The sequence below is a fragment of the Hylobates moloch genome, unplaced genomic scaffold (genome assembly GCF_009828535.3).
Source record: "Hylobates moloch isolate HMO894 unplaced genomic scaffold, HMol_V3 SCAFFOLD_16, whole genome shotgun sequence".
Classification (NCBI taxonomy): domain Eukaryota; kingdom Metazoa; phylum Chordata; class Mammalia; order Primates; family Hylobatidae; genus Hylobates; species Hylobates moloch.
The window spans coordinates 37,653,244-37,670,469 of record NW_026652291.1 but is presented as its reverse complement, the minus strand read 5'-3'; the positions used below and the strand labels follow the sequence as shown (position 1 = coordinate 37,670,469).

General features: G+C 43.4%; 1 protein-coding gene across 2 annotated transcripts in view; it reads right to left on the bottom strand.

Annotated features, from left to right (window-relative positions):
- The window catches only part of ZFYVE26 (zinc finger FYVE-type containing 26), a 70,741-nt gene that overhangs the window by 17,299 nt on the left and 36,216 nt on the right, over positions 1-17,226 (bottom strand). For both annotated transcript variants that reach the window (XM_032179782.2, XM_032179783.2), the window contains exons 23-32: positions 17,037-17,141; positions 14,603-14,725; positions 13,736-13,912; positions 12,081-12,327; positions 11,237-11,335; positions 8,325-8,488; positions 5,872-6,008; positions 4,796-4,827; positions 3,987-4,123; positions 2,514-2,734 (exon numbers count right to left, since the gene is read on the bottom strand). In XM_032179782.2, the coding sequence (XP_032035673.1) occupies positions 2,514-2,734; positions 3,987-4,123; positions 4,796-4,827; positions 5,872-6,008; positions 8,325-8,488; positions 11,237-11,335; positions 12,081-12,327; positions 13,736-13,912; positions 14,603-14,725; positions 17,037-17,141 (1,442 nt within the window). The remainder of the gene's footprint in view (positions 1-2,513; positions 2,735-3,986; positions 4,124-4,795; positions 4,828-5,871; positions 6,009-8,324; positions 8,489-11,236; positions 11,336-12,080; positions 12,328-13,735; positions 13,913-14,602; positions 14,726-17,036; positions 17,142-17,226) is intronic.

Here is a 17,226-nt window from a genome sequence, read left to right as displayed (position 1 = left end):
AACCCAAGTAAAAGGGCTTAGGATAATGTCTGGAACTTTTCTGGCACTCAATAAATGTTAGATATTAATGTTTGTAATGGGGATGCTCAGGGGTATTTGAGATAAGGCCTTTACACTGTATGTTGGGGGCTTACAAGTGACCCATCTGCTTTTTGGTCCTTTTGAACTCTCCTTCGTGAGTGAGAGAGCATAGATTCAGTATCAATGGCCTGTATTCCTGGTCAGTGCACAGGCCACATCACTACCATTCCCTGGAGATGCTGCTGGGTGGAGGCATCCTGGTCCTTCACTCTTATTCTAGACTTGACATCCTCACCCTGGGTTAAGGATGGGCCCTCATTATAGCCTAGTAGGGCTGCCTTCTGTGATCTCACCTGATGCTTGTAAAAACCTTATAAGGATAGAAAGCCCAGAGGGCTGGATTATACTGTCTAGTGCTGCTGAGACAAGCCTACACTCAAGGTTCCTGAATCTTGTCTCATAACTGCAGCAAAAACCTCTGTGGATCCTGACGTATCCACCAATTACCTAGAAAGGGATTCTGTACATCAGTGATTCTTAACAATGTAGGGATGGGGGAGAGGAAAGTATAGTGTATAAGAGCATCGGCACTCATAATATTTTTGCATATTTGGGAAATGAAAACATTTGTAGTAGGTGGTGAGTTTATTTTTATGTTTTTAGAGACTGGGTCTCACTACATTGCCCAGGCTGGTCTCGAACTCCTGGCCTTGGGATCCTCTTCCCTCAGCCTCCTGAGTAGCTGGAATTACAGTCAAGAACGACTGCACCCAGCTGAGTTTTGTTTTTAAACCTGTATTTATTTGTTTGTCTATCAGAAGGGGGTATGAGTTAAAAACATTAGAAAAATACTCTGAAAACCAAGAGTTTGTAAGTGATTTGCATGGCAACACATGTGAGCAATGAATCCACTCCCATCAGCAAATTGGTGCAAAGGGAAAGATTCTTAGAGTGGGCGTGTCTGAATGCAGGATCAGAGAAAAGGCTATTTAAATAGAAACCATTGCTGTAAACTGTCAAAGACGCGCAAGACACCTTGGGGTGGGTGAGAATCCTATTAAAGTGAGGACTTCCTTACTTTCTGCTGCCCTCAGCCTAAAAATGGATATTTCCTCCATCTGTATTACATTTTAAAGGAAATACAGGACTTGATGTGAAGTTTGTTTTCCTCCCAATCTAAATATCTTTTCCCTTTTCCATTTGCATTACTGATATTTGAGATATATTTGAATATATTTTTACTTTTGCCTTAAGTCTTTTTTCATGTTTCCTTTGTTTTCCACCTTTTCGTATGTGGAAAGGTTTCTGTTTTTTTCCTCCTTCTATCCTTTTCTCATAATTAGGTAGATTTTTTATTCTTTTCATGGTTATTTCAAAAATTTAACACATATCTGTTTCTTCATTTATCAACTTGAAAAATGACGTAGAATCTATTACCTCTTGATATAAATGAATCAGATTAGTTCCTTTTTACTTCTACTTTCTGTTTCACCTCCTCCTGCTTTTCTCAACCTTCTAGTTTTTGTTACTAAAAATAATAAAAATCACTAACATTTTCAGAATACACAGTATATACCAGGCTTAGTTCTTCACCATTTACATGGATGATCTCATTTTATCCTCATAACAGCCCCATGAGATCAGTATTACCACTCCATTTTATAGAGGAGGAGACTGAGGTCTAGAGGGGTTAACAGAGCTAGGAAGTTGTGAAGCTGGGATTTGCTGTGCTCCATGCTGGCTGCTGAGTTTGCAGGCAAGTATTCCAAGCAAATGTCTGAGGGAGGCAATGATACTGCAAAGAAAATTATGCTCCCTTCTCCCAAATCTGGTTAGGACTGAGTGCTGGGAACACACAATCTGAGTCACACATCTGAGTGGATAAGCAGGGAATTAGGAGTCACTGTCAGGTTAATGGATGGAGTCAAAACTGGTTGTACAGGAACCTGAGGGAGGTCTAATCATACCTTTTCCATACACACTTCTACTTTATGATCCTGGTTCCTACCTGGGACACAGGAATAGACCAATTCGCAGAGTGCTTTTTAAAATCTATTATCCAGAATTCACAGTTTGAATTTGGTCAGGATTGGAACAGAGTTTTGTTCAAGGCTAATCACTGGACGTTCAAGGAGGACACATTTTCTTTAAAAGCCAGAAAGTCCCACAGAGACTAAAGGTGCTTCCCTACACTGACTTTAATGACAAATCACCTAACGAAAGTCTTTACTCTCTTTCTGACTGGTATAGCTAGAGTAAACTCTGCTTTGAGGATCTGCTCCGAAAAAGAAAAGGACACAGGGTGCCAGGTAGGATGGGGAAGAACACTTAAGATCTGGCAACACCATTTCGTCAACATTACAGAGATGAAAAATCTTTCAGCATGTCTTGTCAGAGAGGATGGTGAGATAAAAAAATCATAGTGGCGTCAGAAAAAGAAGGTGGCTAGAAATTGCTCCTGTGTAAAAGAATAGAGACCCATTGCCCTCTACCTGTCACAAAGAGCCAAGTCTTGGCTCTGGCCAGCTTTGACAAACATCATCTTGGCGCTGAACAGCAGCTGCTTCATGATGTCCGTGAGCAGCCCGGCATCCACCTCTGGGTTGGTGAGGCCCTTGGAGAGCCTGCAGCAGTGCTCAATCAGCTGGTGACCACAGGCAATGCTGTCCCTGTGCAGATTCAGGATGGCAATGCACAAGGAGGCGCTGGGGGCCTGGCCGGGGTGGAAGAAGGGAGAACACACGGTGAGTCCAGGAGCCAGAGCATTCTCCAAAGGTAGCTGAGTGGCAGAAATTACCCTTCCCCTTTCAAAAGGCTGAAAGACCCTGGAACAAGGAACCAGATTCCACAAGAAAGCAGAAGTGGAACTAAACAAATTTCAGATGTTCTAAGAAGCACTGCCAAAACTCTGGCTTTTAAGTTATGTCATTTTACTGGGAAGAAGGGCACTGTGTCCACCTCTTACCTACTTCTTTATTTTTTTGAAACAGGGTCTCACTCTGTTGCCCAGGCTGGAGTGCAGTGGTGCGATCTCAGCTCACTGCAACTTCTGCCTCCCAGGCTCAAGCAATCCTTCCACCTCAGCCTACCAAGTAGTGGGGACCACAGCTTTGTGCCACCACACCCAGCTAATTTTTGTATTTTTTTTCGTAGAGACAGGGATTTCACCATGTTGCCCAAGCTGGTCTCAAACTCCTGGGCTCAAGTGATTCACCCACCTCAGACTCTCAAAGTGCTGGGATTACAGGTGGGCACCACTGTGCCCAGCCTTGTTACCTACTTCTTGACAATGTCCATAGGTCCCCTCCTTTTTCTGGTCCACTAGTGCAAGTCCTTATTGCTGACTTGGACAACAATGGTCAGCTCGCTTGTCTGACCCCCTAGAGGAGTTTCTGCTTTAAGCCGTGGACACACTGCTGCTAAATTAATATTCCTAAAGCACACTTGGAAACCTTTCATAGGCCGTTGATACATATCAAGTAGATAATCCTTACTGCAGAACGCAAGGCCCTATACATAAATAATCCTTTTCAAGCCTTTTATGAGCTCTCTATTAACCCTATTGACTCTATGGTCCCTTCAAATTAAACAGCTTCCACTTCTCCAATCATGCCCTGCAATTTTAGACACGGTGTCTTTGCTCAGACGTTTTAATTTTGTACTCTTTGTCCTTCCCCATCCCCACTTTCCTCACAACCCCCAGCTTTCTGCTTGTCACACTCCTACCATTCTTCCAAAGCTCATCTTAAATGCTACCTCTTCCACGAAGCCTTTCCTGGTCTCCCCTTGTGCAGTTCCCAAGATGTTCATTATTTTCTGCCTTAACAGATTTACTGGTTTAGCTCCCATATTATTGCACTATAAACAAGTAAAGGCCAGGTGTGTTCACCTACCTCTGTATTTCTTGTCATACTGCTACACATCATAAAGAAACTTAAGTGACCATTGCATTTTATTGCTATTACCTGCTCATAGTAAAATTCACTCCGCACCAGCTCATTTTCCTCCTCTTTGAGATCCAAGATCCATTCCACCTCATCTACTTTGGGGACTCTCACCACAAAGGAGTATGGAGGGCTTTCACTCTTTGAGCTGTCTAGAGCTGAGAAGAGAAATGCCATTCATGTGTCATTCACTGGCTGGCAGTTCAGTCTAACCCAGTCCACTGAGCTGGCATGAGTTGCAGGTAGACACTTGCCTGCTATCTCAGGGCCCCTTTCTCTCTCCTTGGTTCCTTTTGTTTGCTTTAGGACACCCCACTAAGCACCTCAAACCATCTTCCCCAGGCGTAGACCTGGGGTGAGTGTTACAGTATTTGTCACGTAACCTTCTTGCTTCACACAAGAAACCTTAAAAGGGGCGTGTTTCTCAAATAGATGGCTGAGCCACTGGATACTCTAAAAACTAACCTGTTGTGGACGGATACAGGCCAAACTGTTAACAGGGATTACCTAGGGGTAAGGAGGGAGCATGGGGAGGTAGGATGGTAAAGGGAAACTTAAGAAAAACTAAAATAAAATCACCTACTAAAAGTTAACCAAATTATTTGGTTGCTGGCTTTCTCAATGCTAGAAGCTAATGGGCCAGTGTAATAGGTTAATATGATGAACTTCAGAGGAAACAGGCTGATACAAATGCCAAGAATTTGCTTTGGCAAACAAGTTGGATGGAGTGCATAAGTTGGACAAGTATATCAGTTACAGCTGATATGCTGAAGATAGAGTCAACTTAAGTACACAAATGAAGAGTCACAGAGAACGGGATTTGGCCTTACCTTCTGGTTTTCCTGAAGGCTCCTCTGGTACACTGAAAACAGAGAAAGAAAAATTATTAAATAAATGCCTGAGTCATTTCTTTGTTTTGAGCTTAGTAGACAGCATCAACTTACAGTGTCTCCCTGGTACAATGGAGGGCTCTTTGAGGGTAGAATTGTTGAATGAAAGAGTCCCCCATCAATACTAACTGCCCATTTCAAATCTCAGCAGTATGGTGTGTGGGAAATTCCTCCCAGAGGGAGGGAGGCAGTGGTATGCTAGGGTCATGGAAACTGTAGAATAAGTATGGTATGTCTTCCTTCCTATGAGATCAGTAATCATTATGGTAAATGACCCAAAATGTTCATATCAGGACAAACACAATAATGCTATGGAGGAGAATATAAAATCTATTTAAGTTTGTAAATAAAACATGCAGAATTCAAAGTAACTGGTTTTGGATGGTTGCTTTGGCCCATATTCCTAGATGTTCTAGGAGTCTTAAGTTCATGCTTCTTTGCTACTAGAAGTAGTGGAAACAATTCAGCAACACTGAGCCAACAAACAAAGTCTTGATCTGTCTCGCCAGAGGTATGAGCAGTTTCTGAAAGTTGTTACCAGGTGAACTCTGTGTAGGCAAGTATGGAGGCTCTTCTAATTACGGATTACAAGCAAGAATGACTACCTAGATCAGAGTTGATATAAACGATGCCCAACCATTCAGCAGGTGTGAACATGTCCATTTGAGTCCAGCTGAGACCAGTTGAAGCAAGAGAGGCTGGAAAATAGGTGAGTTGGTGAACTAAGCTCAATGACCTCTGTCTGGGGAAGGGCTAAGGAATCAACGTCCTGATTTGAGAGAGAACATCATGTAAGAGCCTTGAACACCTCTTCCTCTCACCCCTTCTCTCTTAGTGGTTTCTCTGACCAAGGTCAGTGTACAAACACTTCAGTGTAGAGTTAATGGCATTTCAGTGTGAATGTTAAACATTTCTGGATTTGAAATGCTCTCCATAATGAGACTTCTAGGAGTGTAGGGACCTGGGGAAGGGTGCAGTGGTCAATAATAGCAACAGCTCTGCTGTAGGACACTCACTCTTTGTTGCAGTAACTATAGCACTGATCACACACACGAGCAGGGTTCTCTCTGCAGCCTTCAACCACCATTTTCTTAGTGGAGCAGGAGCTGCACACTAGCCGACCACAGCGGCGACAATGATGACGCCTGTTAAACTGAGAAATGCCATCAGGAAGAGAAGAAAGAGGGAGGAAAGAAGGGGAGATTGCTGTCAATCCATTTATACATGGTATTAACTACCAGTGGCTTACTTATTAAGAACACCAAGTGCTTGGGTCTCTATTGGAAAAGGACACACCAGTCCTTGCCCTCAAAAATCAAACATTTAAAAATATCTGTCAGCTGATGGGCAAAGGTGCCAAGTCATGGAGTTTTGCAATAGCTCCTGACAAGTTCTACTTGTGTATGGAGGCAACATGTGGAGAAACAAGAAAAAGTAGTGGAGAAGAAGTCACTTTCTGAGCCAGTGCAGATCACATTTCTACCTGGTATTGATGACAATGATTAAAAAGTATCCCTTTCAAAATGTCTTTATTTATTTGTTTTCCCCAAGGTTATTTTAGCAGATGCCATTTGTAACACATGATAAACATGAAGCAAGACTTTTAGGCTGGGCGCAGTGGTTCACGCCTGTAATCCCAGCAGTTTGGGAGGCAGAGGTGAGCGGATTACCTGAGGTCAGGAGTTCGAAACCAGCCTCACCAACATGGTGAAACCCCATCTCTACTAAAAATACAAAAATTAGCCAGGTGTGGTGGGAGCCTGTACTCTCAGCTACTTGGGAGGCTGAGGCAGCAGAATCGCTTGAATCCGGGAAGCAGAGGTTGCAGTGAGCAGAGATCACACCACTGCACTTCAGCATGGGTGACAGAGCAAGACTCTGTCTCAAAAAAAAAAAAAAAAAAGACTAAAAATATAAACACTTAGGTATAATTTAATTTTACACACAAATTCTTAATTTGTATCAGTCAACTCAGAATTTCTTATCAGTCTTCTCCAAATTATATACCTTCTCTATACATCCATATTCTGATGTGTGTAATACAGTAATAATATTATCAAGCTCATCAGGTTATTATAAAATTTAAGAGAGATAACTTAAGCAAAGCACTTAGTATCATGCCTGGGACATATACACTAGGCAGTCAATAAAGGCCAACTGTTGTCATTATTAGAATTTAAAGATTAGAAACTCTTTCTATAATCTACCCTATAAGTAAGTAAACCTTCTACATGGTGGTTTCAAAGCTAGAGAGCAGCTTGTCATGCAAAACTCCTTTCAGTGGCTTGTCATATGTCTCAACAAGCCACAACCAATTGTCCTCCTTGAAGATTTGTAAGTTTAAAATAAGGAAAATATCTGACTTTGCTTTCCTAATATCTTTTTTTAAAAAAAAATCTTCATTTTTATTTTAGGTTCAGGGGTACATGTGCAAGTTTGTTATATAGGTAAACTCATGACTCAGGGGTTTACTGTACAGACTATTTTGTCACCTGGGTACTAAGCATGGTACCTAGCAGTTTAACTTCCCTGAAATTCTCCCTCCTTGCACCCTCCTCTCTCTCAAGTACACTCCGTGTCTGTTGTTCCCCTTTTTCTGTCCGTGTGTTCTCAGTATTTAGCTCCCACTTAAAATTGAGAACATGTGGTATTTGGTTTTCCATTCCTGTGTTAGTTTGCTAAGGATAATGACCTCTGGTTCCATCCACGTTCCTGCAAAAGACACTATCTTGTTCTTTTTTATGGCCGCATAGTATTCCATGGTGTATATGTAGTACCACTTTTCTTAATCCATTCAACAGTGGATGGGCATCAAAGTGACTTTAAAGTACTGCTTCATTTCATTCTAATAGAAATATTACATCTGTTTTATAGATGAGGAAACAGACGCAGAGCAATTACATCACCATCGTTTTCATCAGCATTGAGCTGATGTGGCATACTGGGCAGGTACTGCATTAAGTATGGTGACATGTATTATCATATTTAATCCTAACAGTTCCATGAGCCTAAGAATATATCATCCTTAGTTTACAAGTAGGCACATGAGACCAAAATAGTGTATAGTCACACTGTCATTAAGAGGCAGAGCCAAGATTAGAACCCAGGCCCTCTGTCTACTGAGTCAGTGCATATAACCACTGCTAGGTCACCAGTCTTACTGTCAAAGACATGGGAGCTGGAAACAAGATCCACTGACACCTGGTGACTCCTTCTGCCTCTTTTTTATTATCTCATGACAATGGCAAAGATTTTAGAATTTACGGCTATTTGAGGGTGTCTTCTACCTGTCTGAGTCCAGAAAATACATTCTGGTGAGGTCAAAAATAAACCCAAAGTCTTAGATTTGGCAGTTCTGAAAATATCGATATTCTCTCGGGGATAGGCGGTGACTGTAAACTCAGGCTCATGAACTAGAATTCTCCTTTACCTTCTCCTGAGGGTGACAGTGGAGACTGATGCTGCTTACCATGGTGAAGTGCTCCCTGCAGCAGACCATGCAGATACTCTCAGTCTCATCCGGTACCCACTGGTGCCTGGCAGGTGGTGTTGCTGGAGGCACAAATTCCTGTGGGGGCTGGGTTGGTGGGAAACTCCTTTCCCTTAGACTAGGGGAATGTACATTGGAGATACCTGGGAGGCAGAGCCAGAGGTCAGAGTAAAAGGTAATCAATATACCAGCCTATAGATGAAGAGGGAATGATAGAATTTCACCATTTTATAAATCCTTATTGAAAGAACAGATCCAGTAAATGATCATCAGTGGCTGTTTGTGTCATAAAAGAGAGACAACTGAACATTGTGTGCCTCCTGATGGATGTATACACCACCTGCTATCAAGTATACTTACTAAAAAATATTAAGCCTGAATCAAGTCCAGCTTCTAGAACTAACTACAAGTGTCCTGGAAATTCTGGGGATAAAGACGCAGATTGCCACAGGAAGGCAATCAGCAAAATCTAGCAGGTGGGAAGCTCCGGGGGACAAATGACTAGTCTCCTCCACAAATAAAAAAGAGGTGGGGGGATAAACAAGAAAAGACGCAGGGAAACTATTGATTAAAGGCGCTTTAAAAGGCTGGTGCAGTGGCTCATGCCAGTAATCCCAGCACTTTGGGAGGCTGAGGCAGGAGAATCACTTGAGGCCAGGAGTTCAAAACCAGCCTGGGCAACATAGCAAGACTCCATCTATACAAAAGAAAAAAATACAAAAGTTAGCCAGACATGGTGGTGTGTGCATGTAGTCCCAGCTACTAGGGAGGCTGAGGTGGGAGGATTGCTTGAGCCCAGGAGTTCAAGGTTATAGTGAGCCATGATCATACTACTGCACTCTGGCCTGGATGACAGAGGGAGACACTCTTAAAAAAGAAAAAGAAAAAAAGATTTAAGAGATATTTCACCAAATGGCATGCCATGTATGGACATTATTTAGATCTTGAGTCTGGAAAAACCAACTATAAAAAAATCTTGATGAGACAGCTGGAGAAATTTGAATACTGACTTGATATTTGAGAATAATAAGGAATTATTATGAATTTGTTTCTAGATGTGATAATGGTATTATGGCTTTGTTTCATGAAAGTCCTTACCTTTCAGAGATTTATACTGAAATATTTATAAATGAAATGATATGATATCTGGGATTTGCAAATTTTCCATAATAAAAAGCTCATATAGGCTAGGTGCAGATTATGCCTGTAATCCCAGCACTTTGGGAGGCCAAGGGGGGAGGATCATTTGAGTTCAAGAGTTCGAGACCAGCCTAGGCAACAAAGCAAGATCCTGTCTCTACAAAAAATAAAATAATTAACCAGGCAGTGGTGGTGTGTGCCTGTAGTCCTAGCTACTTGGGAAGCTGGGGCAGGAGGAATTGACCTGCAGTGAGCTCTGATGGCACCACTGCACTCTAGCCTGGGCAACAGAGTGAGATCCTGTCTCCAAAAACAAAAAAGGCTTACACACACACACAGACACACATACACACCAAAGCTGCTCAGGCTGCCATTTACACAGATGCATGAAGCAAGGCTGAGCCCTCCCCTCAGCTCAGCTGGTTACCATGAAGCATGGCTAATTCTCAAAGTATGGCCAGAAAATGCCACAGTCTGCTGTATGATATGTAAAGAGATTTCTTATCATTTAGCAGAGCAACATTGGCTGGTCACAGAAAAAGAGAGCTGTAAAACATAGTGACTCTTAGTAGCACTCAGAAGAGACCTTAGAATCCTGCTCTTTTGACCATTTGGCAAAACAAAACACTTGGCTGAGCTTCTTTTGAGAGTAGGCCATCGTGTGGGGGCTGGAGACCAGGGGACTGGAGGGGTGGTGAAAAGGGTGACCAAGACATGGCTGAGGGCTTCAAGGTGCTTGTGCTTTGTGTGTGACAGTATGAACTTGAGGGCTAAGTATAGTCAATCCTCATTAATACCAGATTGCATATTTGTGAAGTTGCTTATTAACATTTGTAACCTCAAAAACTATATTCATCTTGCTTTTGTGGTCATTTGCAAACACATGCGGTCATGAAAGTTTTGAGTCACCCAATACTCAACACACAGATTCCCAGCTGAGGTTGTTTCAACCTCTATACAACAGTGACCTGGCTGGGTGTGGTGGCTCATGCCTATAATCCCAGCACTTTGGGAGGCCAAGGCAGGTGGATCACATGCGGTTCGAGACCAGTTTGGCCAACATGGTGAAACCCTATCTCTACTAAAAACACAAAAATTAGCTGGGTGTGGTGGCACACGCCTTTAATCCCAGCTACTCGGGAGGCTGAGGCAGGAGAATTGCTTGAATCCAGGAGGTGGAGGTTGCAGTGAGCCGTGATCGTGCCACTGCACTCCACCCTGAGCGACAGAGCAAGACTTCGTCTCAAAAAAAAAACAGTGACCAGAAGATGGAGGTGGTAGTGGACAGTGCGGGGTAGTGCCAGAAGCTCAGTGCTGGGGCTAGTTGAATGGGATTTGAATCCCAATTCTGGGACCTGTTAGTGGGGGTGGCCTCAGGCAAGTCACTTAATACTTCTGAACCTCCCTTGCAGAAAAAAGGAAATAGAATAGAATCGTCTAGGATGAGTTGTTTTTAGGATTTAAGATTACCATCTATGTGAGATACATGTACATATTTCCCTTAGGAACAAGAGTTCTGGATTTGCTAGTTCAGTGTGGAGACTTTATAGACATACTGCCACAAATAACAATAGTTGACTGTATGTTGAATCTTTTGAGATATATATAAATCTGGAATGAACCAAGATAAATAATTAATAATGTTGTAACTGGCAGTGAAAAAAAGAAGCAAAAAAAAAAAAATTCTGAAGGACAGAATAAAGCAAGACTAAACTGAAAAATTTTAGTGAATAATCAGAGCCAGTTCTTACCAGGAGGAGCAGCAGGAGAGAACTCTGCTGATGGTGATCTAGGGAGGGTCTCGGGATCTGCAGCCTGGTGGACAGTTTCTTGGAGGTGAATCACAGAATCTGTAGAGAGGGAAAATGCTCACAAAATATGGTTCTACCATATGTATCTTGATTCACCACCCTAGGCATTTAGAACAAAGCTCTGTTGGCTTCTCTGATTGTCATTCCATGTCTCTACTCGGTATTAAGAGAAGGGAGGAGGTACCTCTAAGCCCATAGCACACATGTTTCTTAAACGCCTCGAAAAACAAACCACAATTTAGGCAGGTAAGATAATGAAATGGACACTAGGATTCTACAAAATAAATAAAAAAAGTGCCCAGAGGAAAGTGGAAGACGTTGAAATGATGCCCCTGGAGGGTAGGGAGTGCGAAAAAAGAGCTGGCTGGGAACATCAGTCCGTACTCATTTCAGTTTCTTCAATGTAGAAGAGGCTGAGTCAGCTCACATACAAGTGATATTTGATGTGATCCTGGGAATAAGGCATACTCTCAATACCAAATGATGGCAATGAAGAGCCCGCTATCTCAAGGCCAGACAGAGACCATTTCCAGCATATTTTGCTTTCCAAACCTTTATGTTATTATGCATGCAGTGGTTATCTACCACCTTTTAATTCTGGTCACTATTCTACTTCCTCCAAGACCAAGATCTCTCCTACATAATAAAGAGATGGCTCTCCTGAAGTGTATTCATTCACTCTAGATCAACCCAAAATATTAAAAGGGGAGCAAATTAAAACTAAGAACGCAGCATGGCATTTCTTCCTCCATGTAGAATCCCCTTCTAGGATGCCAGCAGTTACCTGATCGTTTCTCCCTCTGAGGGTATGGAAAGTCCAGGGCTTTCTCTGCATATCTGGAAAGCAGTGAGTCCACCTCGTCCATAGTGAAGCCAATCTCCTGTCCAACCAGCAGCTGCTGCAGAGTCTGCACAGCCACAGTGGCCCAGTCCACCTTCATGTTCATAAGCAGCTGCTCCAGCATGAGCAGGGGGTTAGAGGACAAGTGGGAATAGCTGGCCCGGTGCTGCTCAGGCAGGGTCAGCAGAATCTGTTTGTGGGGTAGATCCATAGAGTAAAGAAAATAGTACACAAATTTCAGAAAAAACTCAAGATTCTCACTGGGAAGGGGAAGGGTACATGAGAACAAAAGGCGCATAGCCAGCTACTGAAACAGACTCGCAGTCTTTTAGGAAGGCTGAGTTCCCCACTGAATTCTGCAGACGGTAATTGAGAAGTACTCCAAGTACCTTCACCAGATGAGGGGTTAGTAAACTTTTTCTATAAAGGATCAGAGAGTAAGTATTTTAGGCTTCATGGTCCATAATGTCTGTCTCAAACATTCAGCTCTGCGCATGTACCTTGAAAGCAGCCATAGGTAAAATGATAGTTGCACGTGTGTTCCAATAACACTTGCTTTACAAACGCAGGCTGGGGACTGTATTTGGCCCACAGGTGGTAGCCTGCTCACCCCTGGCCTGGACCCTCCAGGTATGATTGAGATCTCCCTGACCCTTAATGCCACCATTCTGTTTATTTGAGGCTTTACTCAGAATGAGAAATACAAGATGGTGTCAGTGGTCTAATGAAACCTGGCACCTCCTATCTCCTACAGGTAAACGATGAATCTAAGTTCTCCTTAGAAGTCACAATCACTAGGCTTGAAATATGTTCACTGACCCTGTTCACTGTCAGTTTTCAAGGGTTCCCCTACTCAGCTACAGCGCATTGGGTGTATCTTCTTAAGGAACATGTTATGTAGTTTAACTCTTAGTAAGTGGGTCAGTGGTTATATTTATGGCTCTTCTAGCACTCGTTCTATTTGTGGGGTAGTATATAGGACTGCCAGGCAGAATAATTAGAAGAATGCCAGAGGGCCCTAACTCTCTTCAAACTCTGCTTCACTGGATTACTTTTTCTAGCTGGCGGTTTCTTCTATTAATGTCTCCAAGGTTATACATCAAAGATAAGAACTTACCTCATCTAATTACGTAGACAACTAACCCTCTTCCACTACCACAGACAAGTTTATCAAGCAGTTGTTTTAAATCCTCACATCAGAAGCCCTTTGGAAGATGTCCAGTCCCTATCCCAAGACCAGTTTTACTTGATCTGGGGTAGAGGTGAATAACCTGGTATTTTTTTTTTTAAGTCCAGGTGATTCTAATATATTGTCAGAACTGAGAAGCATTGGTATAGCAGATGCCATGGAAACCATAAAGGCAACTTAAGAGGACCAGGTAGAATTCACTATGGAGGCAGGACAGGAAGAGAATGACAAGTCCTAGGAGACTCAGCTAGGATACAGTGGGCTACTAGGGTAAAGATTTCATACAGCACAGGCCAGGGATGGCAGGTGCCTGGCAAAAGAGCCATTGAAAAGGCAAGTTCGGAAGAAGAGCTAGGCTCGCAGCCTCTCCCTCAGGTATGCCTTCCCAACACCTCCTTTTCCTCCTTACCTTGGATCCCACATACAGCGCCTGGATTTCACGGTGTCGGACAGCAGTCAGTTGTCCATAGAAGTGGGTGGTGAGGTAGTTGGCCAAGAAGTGAGAAGTGGCCAAGCTAGTGTGCTGGTCGAGGGATTGCTCTGTCACTTCAAGGCACATGGTGGGGTCAGGGATTCTTCGCAGAAGCTATTGTCAAAGAGTAGAGGAGGAAGGTGAGGCCTGCAGAAGAGCTCTTAGACCAGCTTTGTTTTGTTTGAGAATAGAATATTTAGGTTTACTCATTTTGGACTAACCCTTTCTCTATACTCATTTTTTTTTTTTTTTTGAGACAGAGTCTCGCTGTTGCCCAGGCTGGAGTGCAGTGGTGCGATCTCGGCTCACTGCAGGCTCCGCCCCCTGGGGTTCACACCATTCTCCTGCCTCAGCCTCCCGAGTAGCTGGGAGTACAGGCGCCTGCCACCTCGCCCGGCTAATTTTTTGTATTTTTAGTAGAGACAGGGTTTCACTGTGTTAGCCAGGATGGTCTTGATCTCCTGACCTCGTGATCCGCCCGCCTTGGCCTCTCAAAGTGCTGGATTACAGGCGTGAGCCACCGCGCCCAGCCTCATTTTTTTTTTTTTTTTAGCTACCTCTGTAGTTTCCCAAACGCCATGGCTTTGACAGGACCAGAATTCAGCAGAATTCTGGACCCAGCTGCCCCATCTGGCACCTAATGCAAGGCTAGGCCCCTTCTGCTCAAGATGACTATAACCAGCTCCTGAAAGATTTGAAGAGGCATAGCTGAGATTGTGTGGGATTCAACATGAAAATAAAGCCATCTGATTTGACTAACCTTGTCCCACCCCAGAAGAAAAGTGGAAAGAACTGGGGGCTTACTTGCAGAGCCTTGTCATGATCTCTTCTTTCTAGAAGGTGGAGAAGATGCTTTTGATGAAGGCTGATTAAATGTTCTCTTGGAATGGGGTACAGGCAGCCCCACTCTTCACACAGTTCATACTCCTGGAAGGAAACACACATGCCTTCAACCCCTTTACATGACTGCCTGATTCTTCTTTGCAGTCTTGAGTCTGCAAAGCTCCAGGAATGTTTATAAGTGCTGATGGGAACTTCACTATGATGAAAATGATTGAAGCAGGCTTACTGTTCATATCACTTTCCTCTTAGCAGTACCATAAAAAAAAGCTGATGACATGTGGCAACAGACACTTGGTGTCAACCCTGGGGAGATTCTAAGGAAGTGGGAAAGACTGAAAAGACTGTTTAAAGGACATAGCCACCCATGCTATAAGAATGGGTAGGCCCAATGTTGTCAGACTTTTAAGTTACAAAACCTTTTTAAAATCATAAAATTTCTGTATTTTAAAATTTTCGCAATAAAGTCAACATGAAAAAATAAAAATTCTGTAGACCAATACTACAAAGGCCAAATAAACATGTTGGTGGTTGGATTCTACCCATGTTCCCCCTCACTACCCCCCAACCCCAATTTGTGAACTGTGGATGAAGTTTGAGAGAATAGAACTCCTAGGGCTTTGTTCAAATATTCCCACATGGTGGTGTCTGGAATGTCCTCCCCACAACCCTGCCTAGGACTGCCTTCTTCAGGATGCTTCCTTGTTTCTCAGGCTATGTTAGGTGCCCTGCCTGTGCTCCCACAATCTGAGCTTACTTCTGTCATTTGTATATTATGTTGCAGTCACCTAGGGATGCATCTTACATCACCCTCTCTCCAAAATGTGAGCCACTCCAGGGCAAGGACAGCTTAATAATTTTTGTTTCACCACCATCTACCACAGTGATTGGAAAATAATAGGCATGCAATAAGTACTTCCTGAATGAACAAACATTTGAATGAGCATATACAGTCAGCTTCTTAAAAGGTAGACAAAATCCTACTTAGCACTCAGAAGTCTAATAAACACATGAACAGATATTCAAATTTATTAGTAATCATGTAAATTAAAACAACAATGAAATACCATCTCATTGCAAACAGTGAAAAGTTGGACAATATAAAAAGGTAACAAAGGGCCGGGAGCGGTAGCTCATGCCTGTAATCCCAGCACCTTGGGAGGCCAAGGTGGGTGGATCACTTGAGGTCAGGAGTTCAAAACCAGCCTGGCCAACATGGCAAAACCCTGTCTCTATTAAAAATACAAAAAAATTAGCTGGGCGTGGTGGTGGGTGCCTGTAATCCAAGCTACTTGGGAGCCTGAGGCAGGAGAATCGTCTGAATCCAGGAGGCAGAGGTTACAGTGAGCCAAGATTGTGCCGCTGCACTCCAGGCTGGGTGAAAGAGCAAGACTCCGTCTCAAAAATAATAATAAAAATGGCTGGGCACGGTGGCTCACGCTTGTAATCCCAGCACTTTGGGAGGCCGAGGCGGGCGGATCACGAGGTCAGGAGATTGAGACCACGGTGAAACCCCGTCTCTACTAAAAATACAAAAAATTAGCCGGGCGTGGTGGCGGGCGCCTGTAGTCCCAGCTACTCGGAGAGGCTGAGGCAGGAGAATGGCGTGAACCCGGGAGGCGGAGCTTGCAGTGAGCCGAGATCGCGGCACTGCACTCCAGCCTGGGCGACAGAGCAAGACTCCATCTCAAAAAAAAATAATAATAAATAAATAAATAAAAAATAAAAAATAAAAATAAAGATAAATAAAAAGGTGACATGGTTATGGAATAACGAGAACTGCGAGTGGGAGTGTAACTGGGGTGAGTGTTTTGAAGGGTGAGTTGGTAATATTCTAGCAAAGGTGAGGACGCTCGTGACCGATGACCCAGCAATTTCACTTCGAGAAACACATTCTGTACCTAATGTACGCAATGTAGAAAATCTCAGGTATGAACATAGGGTGATAATACAAAAGAGTCAATTGTATTATTCTCTATACTTACCTTGATTTTGGCAAATTTCGCAATAAAAAAGAATGTGGTGTAGTTATTTTATTTTATTTTTTGAGACGGAGTCTCGCTCTGTCGCCCAGGCTGGAGTGCAGTGGCGCCATCTCGGCTCACTGCAAGCTCCGCCTCCCGGGTTCATGCCATTCTCCTGCCTCAGCCTCTGGAGTAGCTGGGACTACAGGCGCCGCCCACCACGCCCAGCTAATTTTTTGTATTTTTAGTAGAGATGGGGTTTCACCGTGGTCTCAATCTCCTGACCTTGTGATCCGCCTGCCTCGGCCAGAATGTGGTATAATTATTTTTCAAAAAAGTGAACATTGATATGCAGAAAGGGGCTTATACAGCCAGCTAAGGGGTTGCAACTCTGAAAAGAGGATGAAGGGGAACACCACCCAGGAAAATGGTACCTGTGCTTCTAGAATCATGTTCATGACAGTTGATGGGTCCTCAACACAACAGCTCCTCAAGGTCTGCCAGTCACACCACACTGGGGGAGACTGCAAACCCAGAATCTAAGGAAAGACAGGAAAATCCATCAAACCACACTGCAGCTTCTCCCTCCATGAACAAGTCACTGGGCATGCCCACAGATGGGCC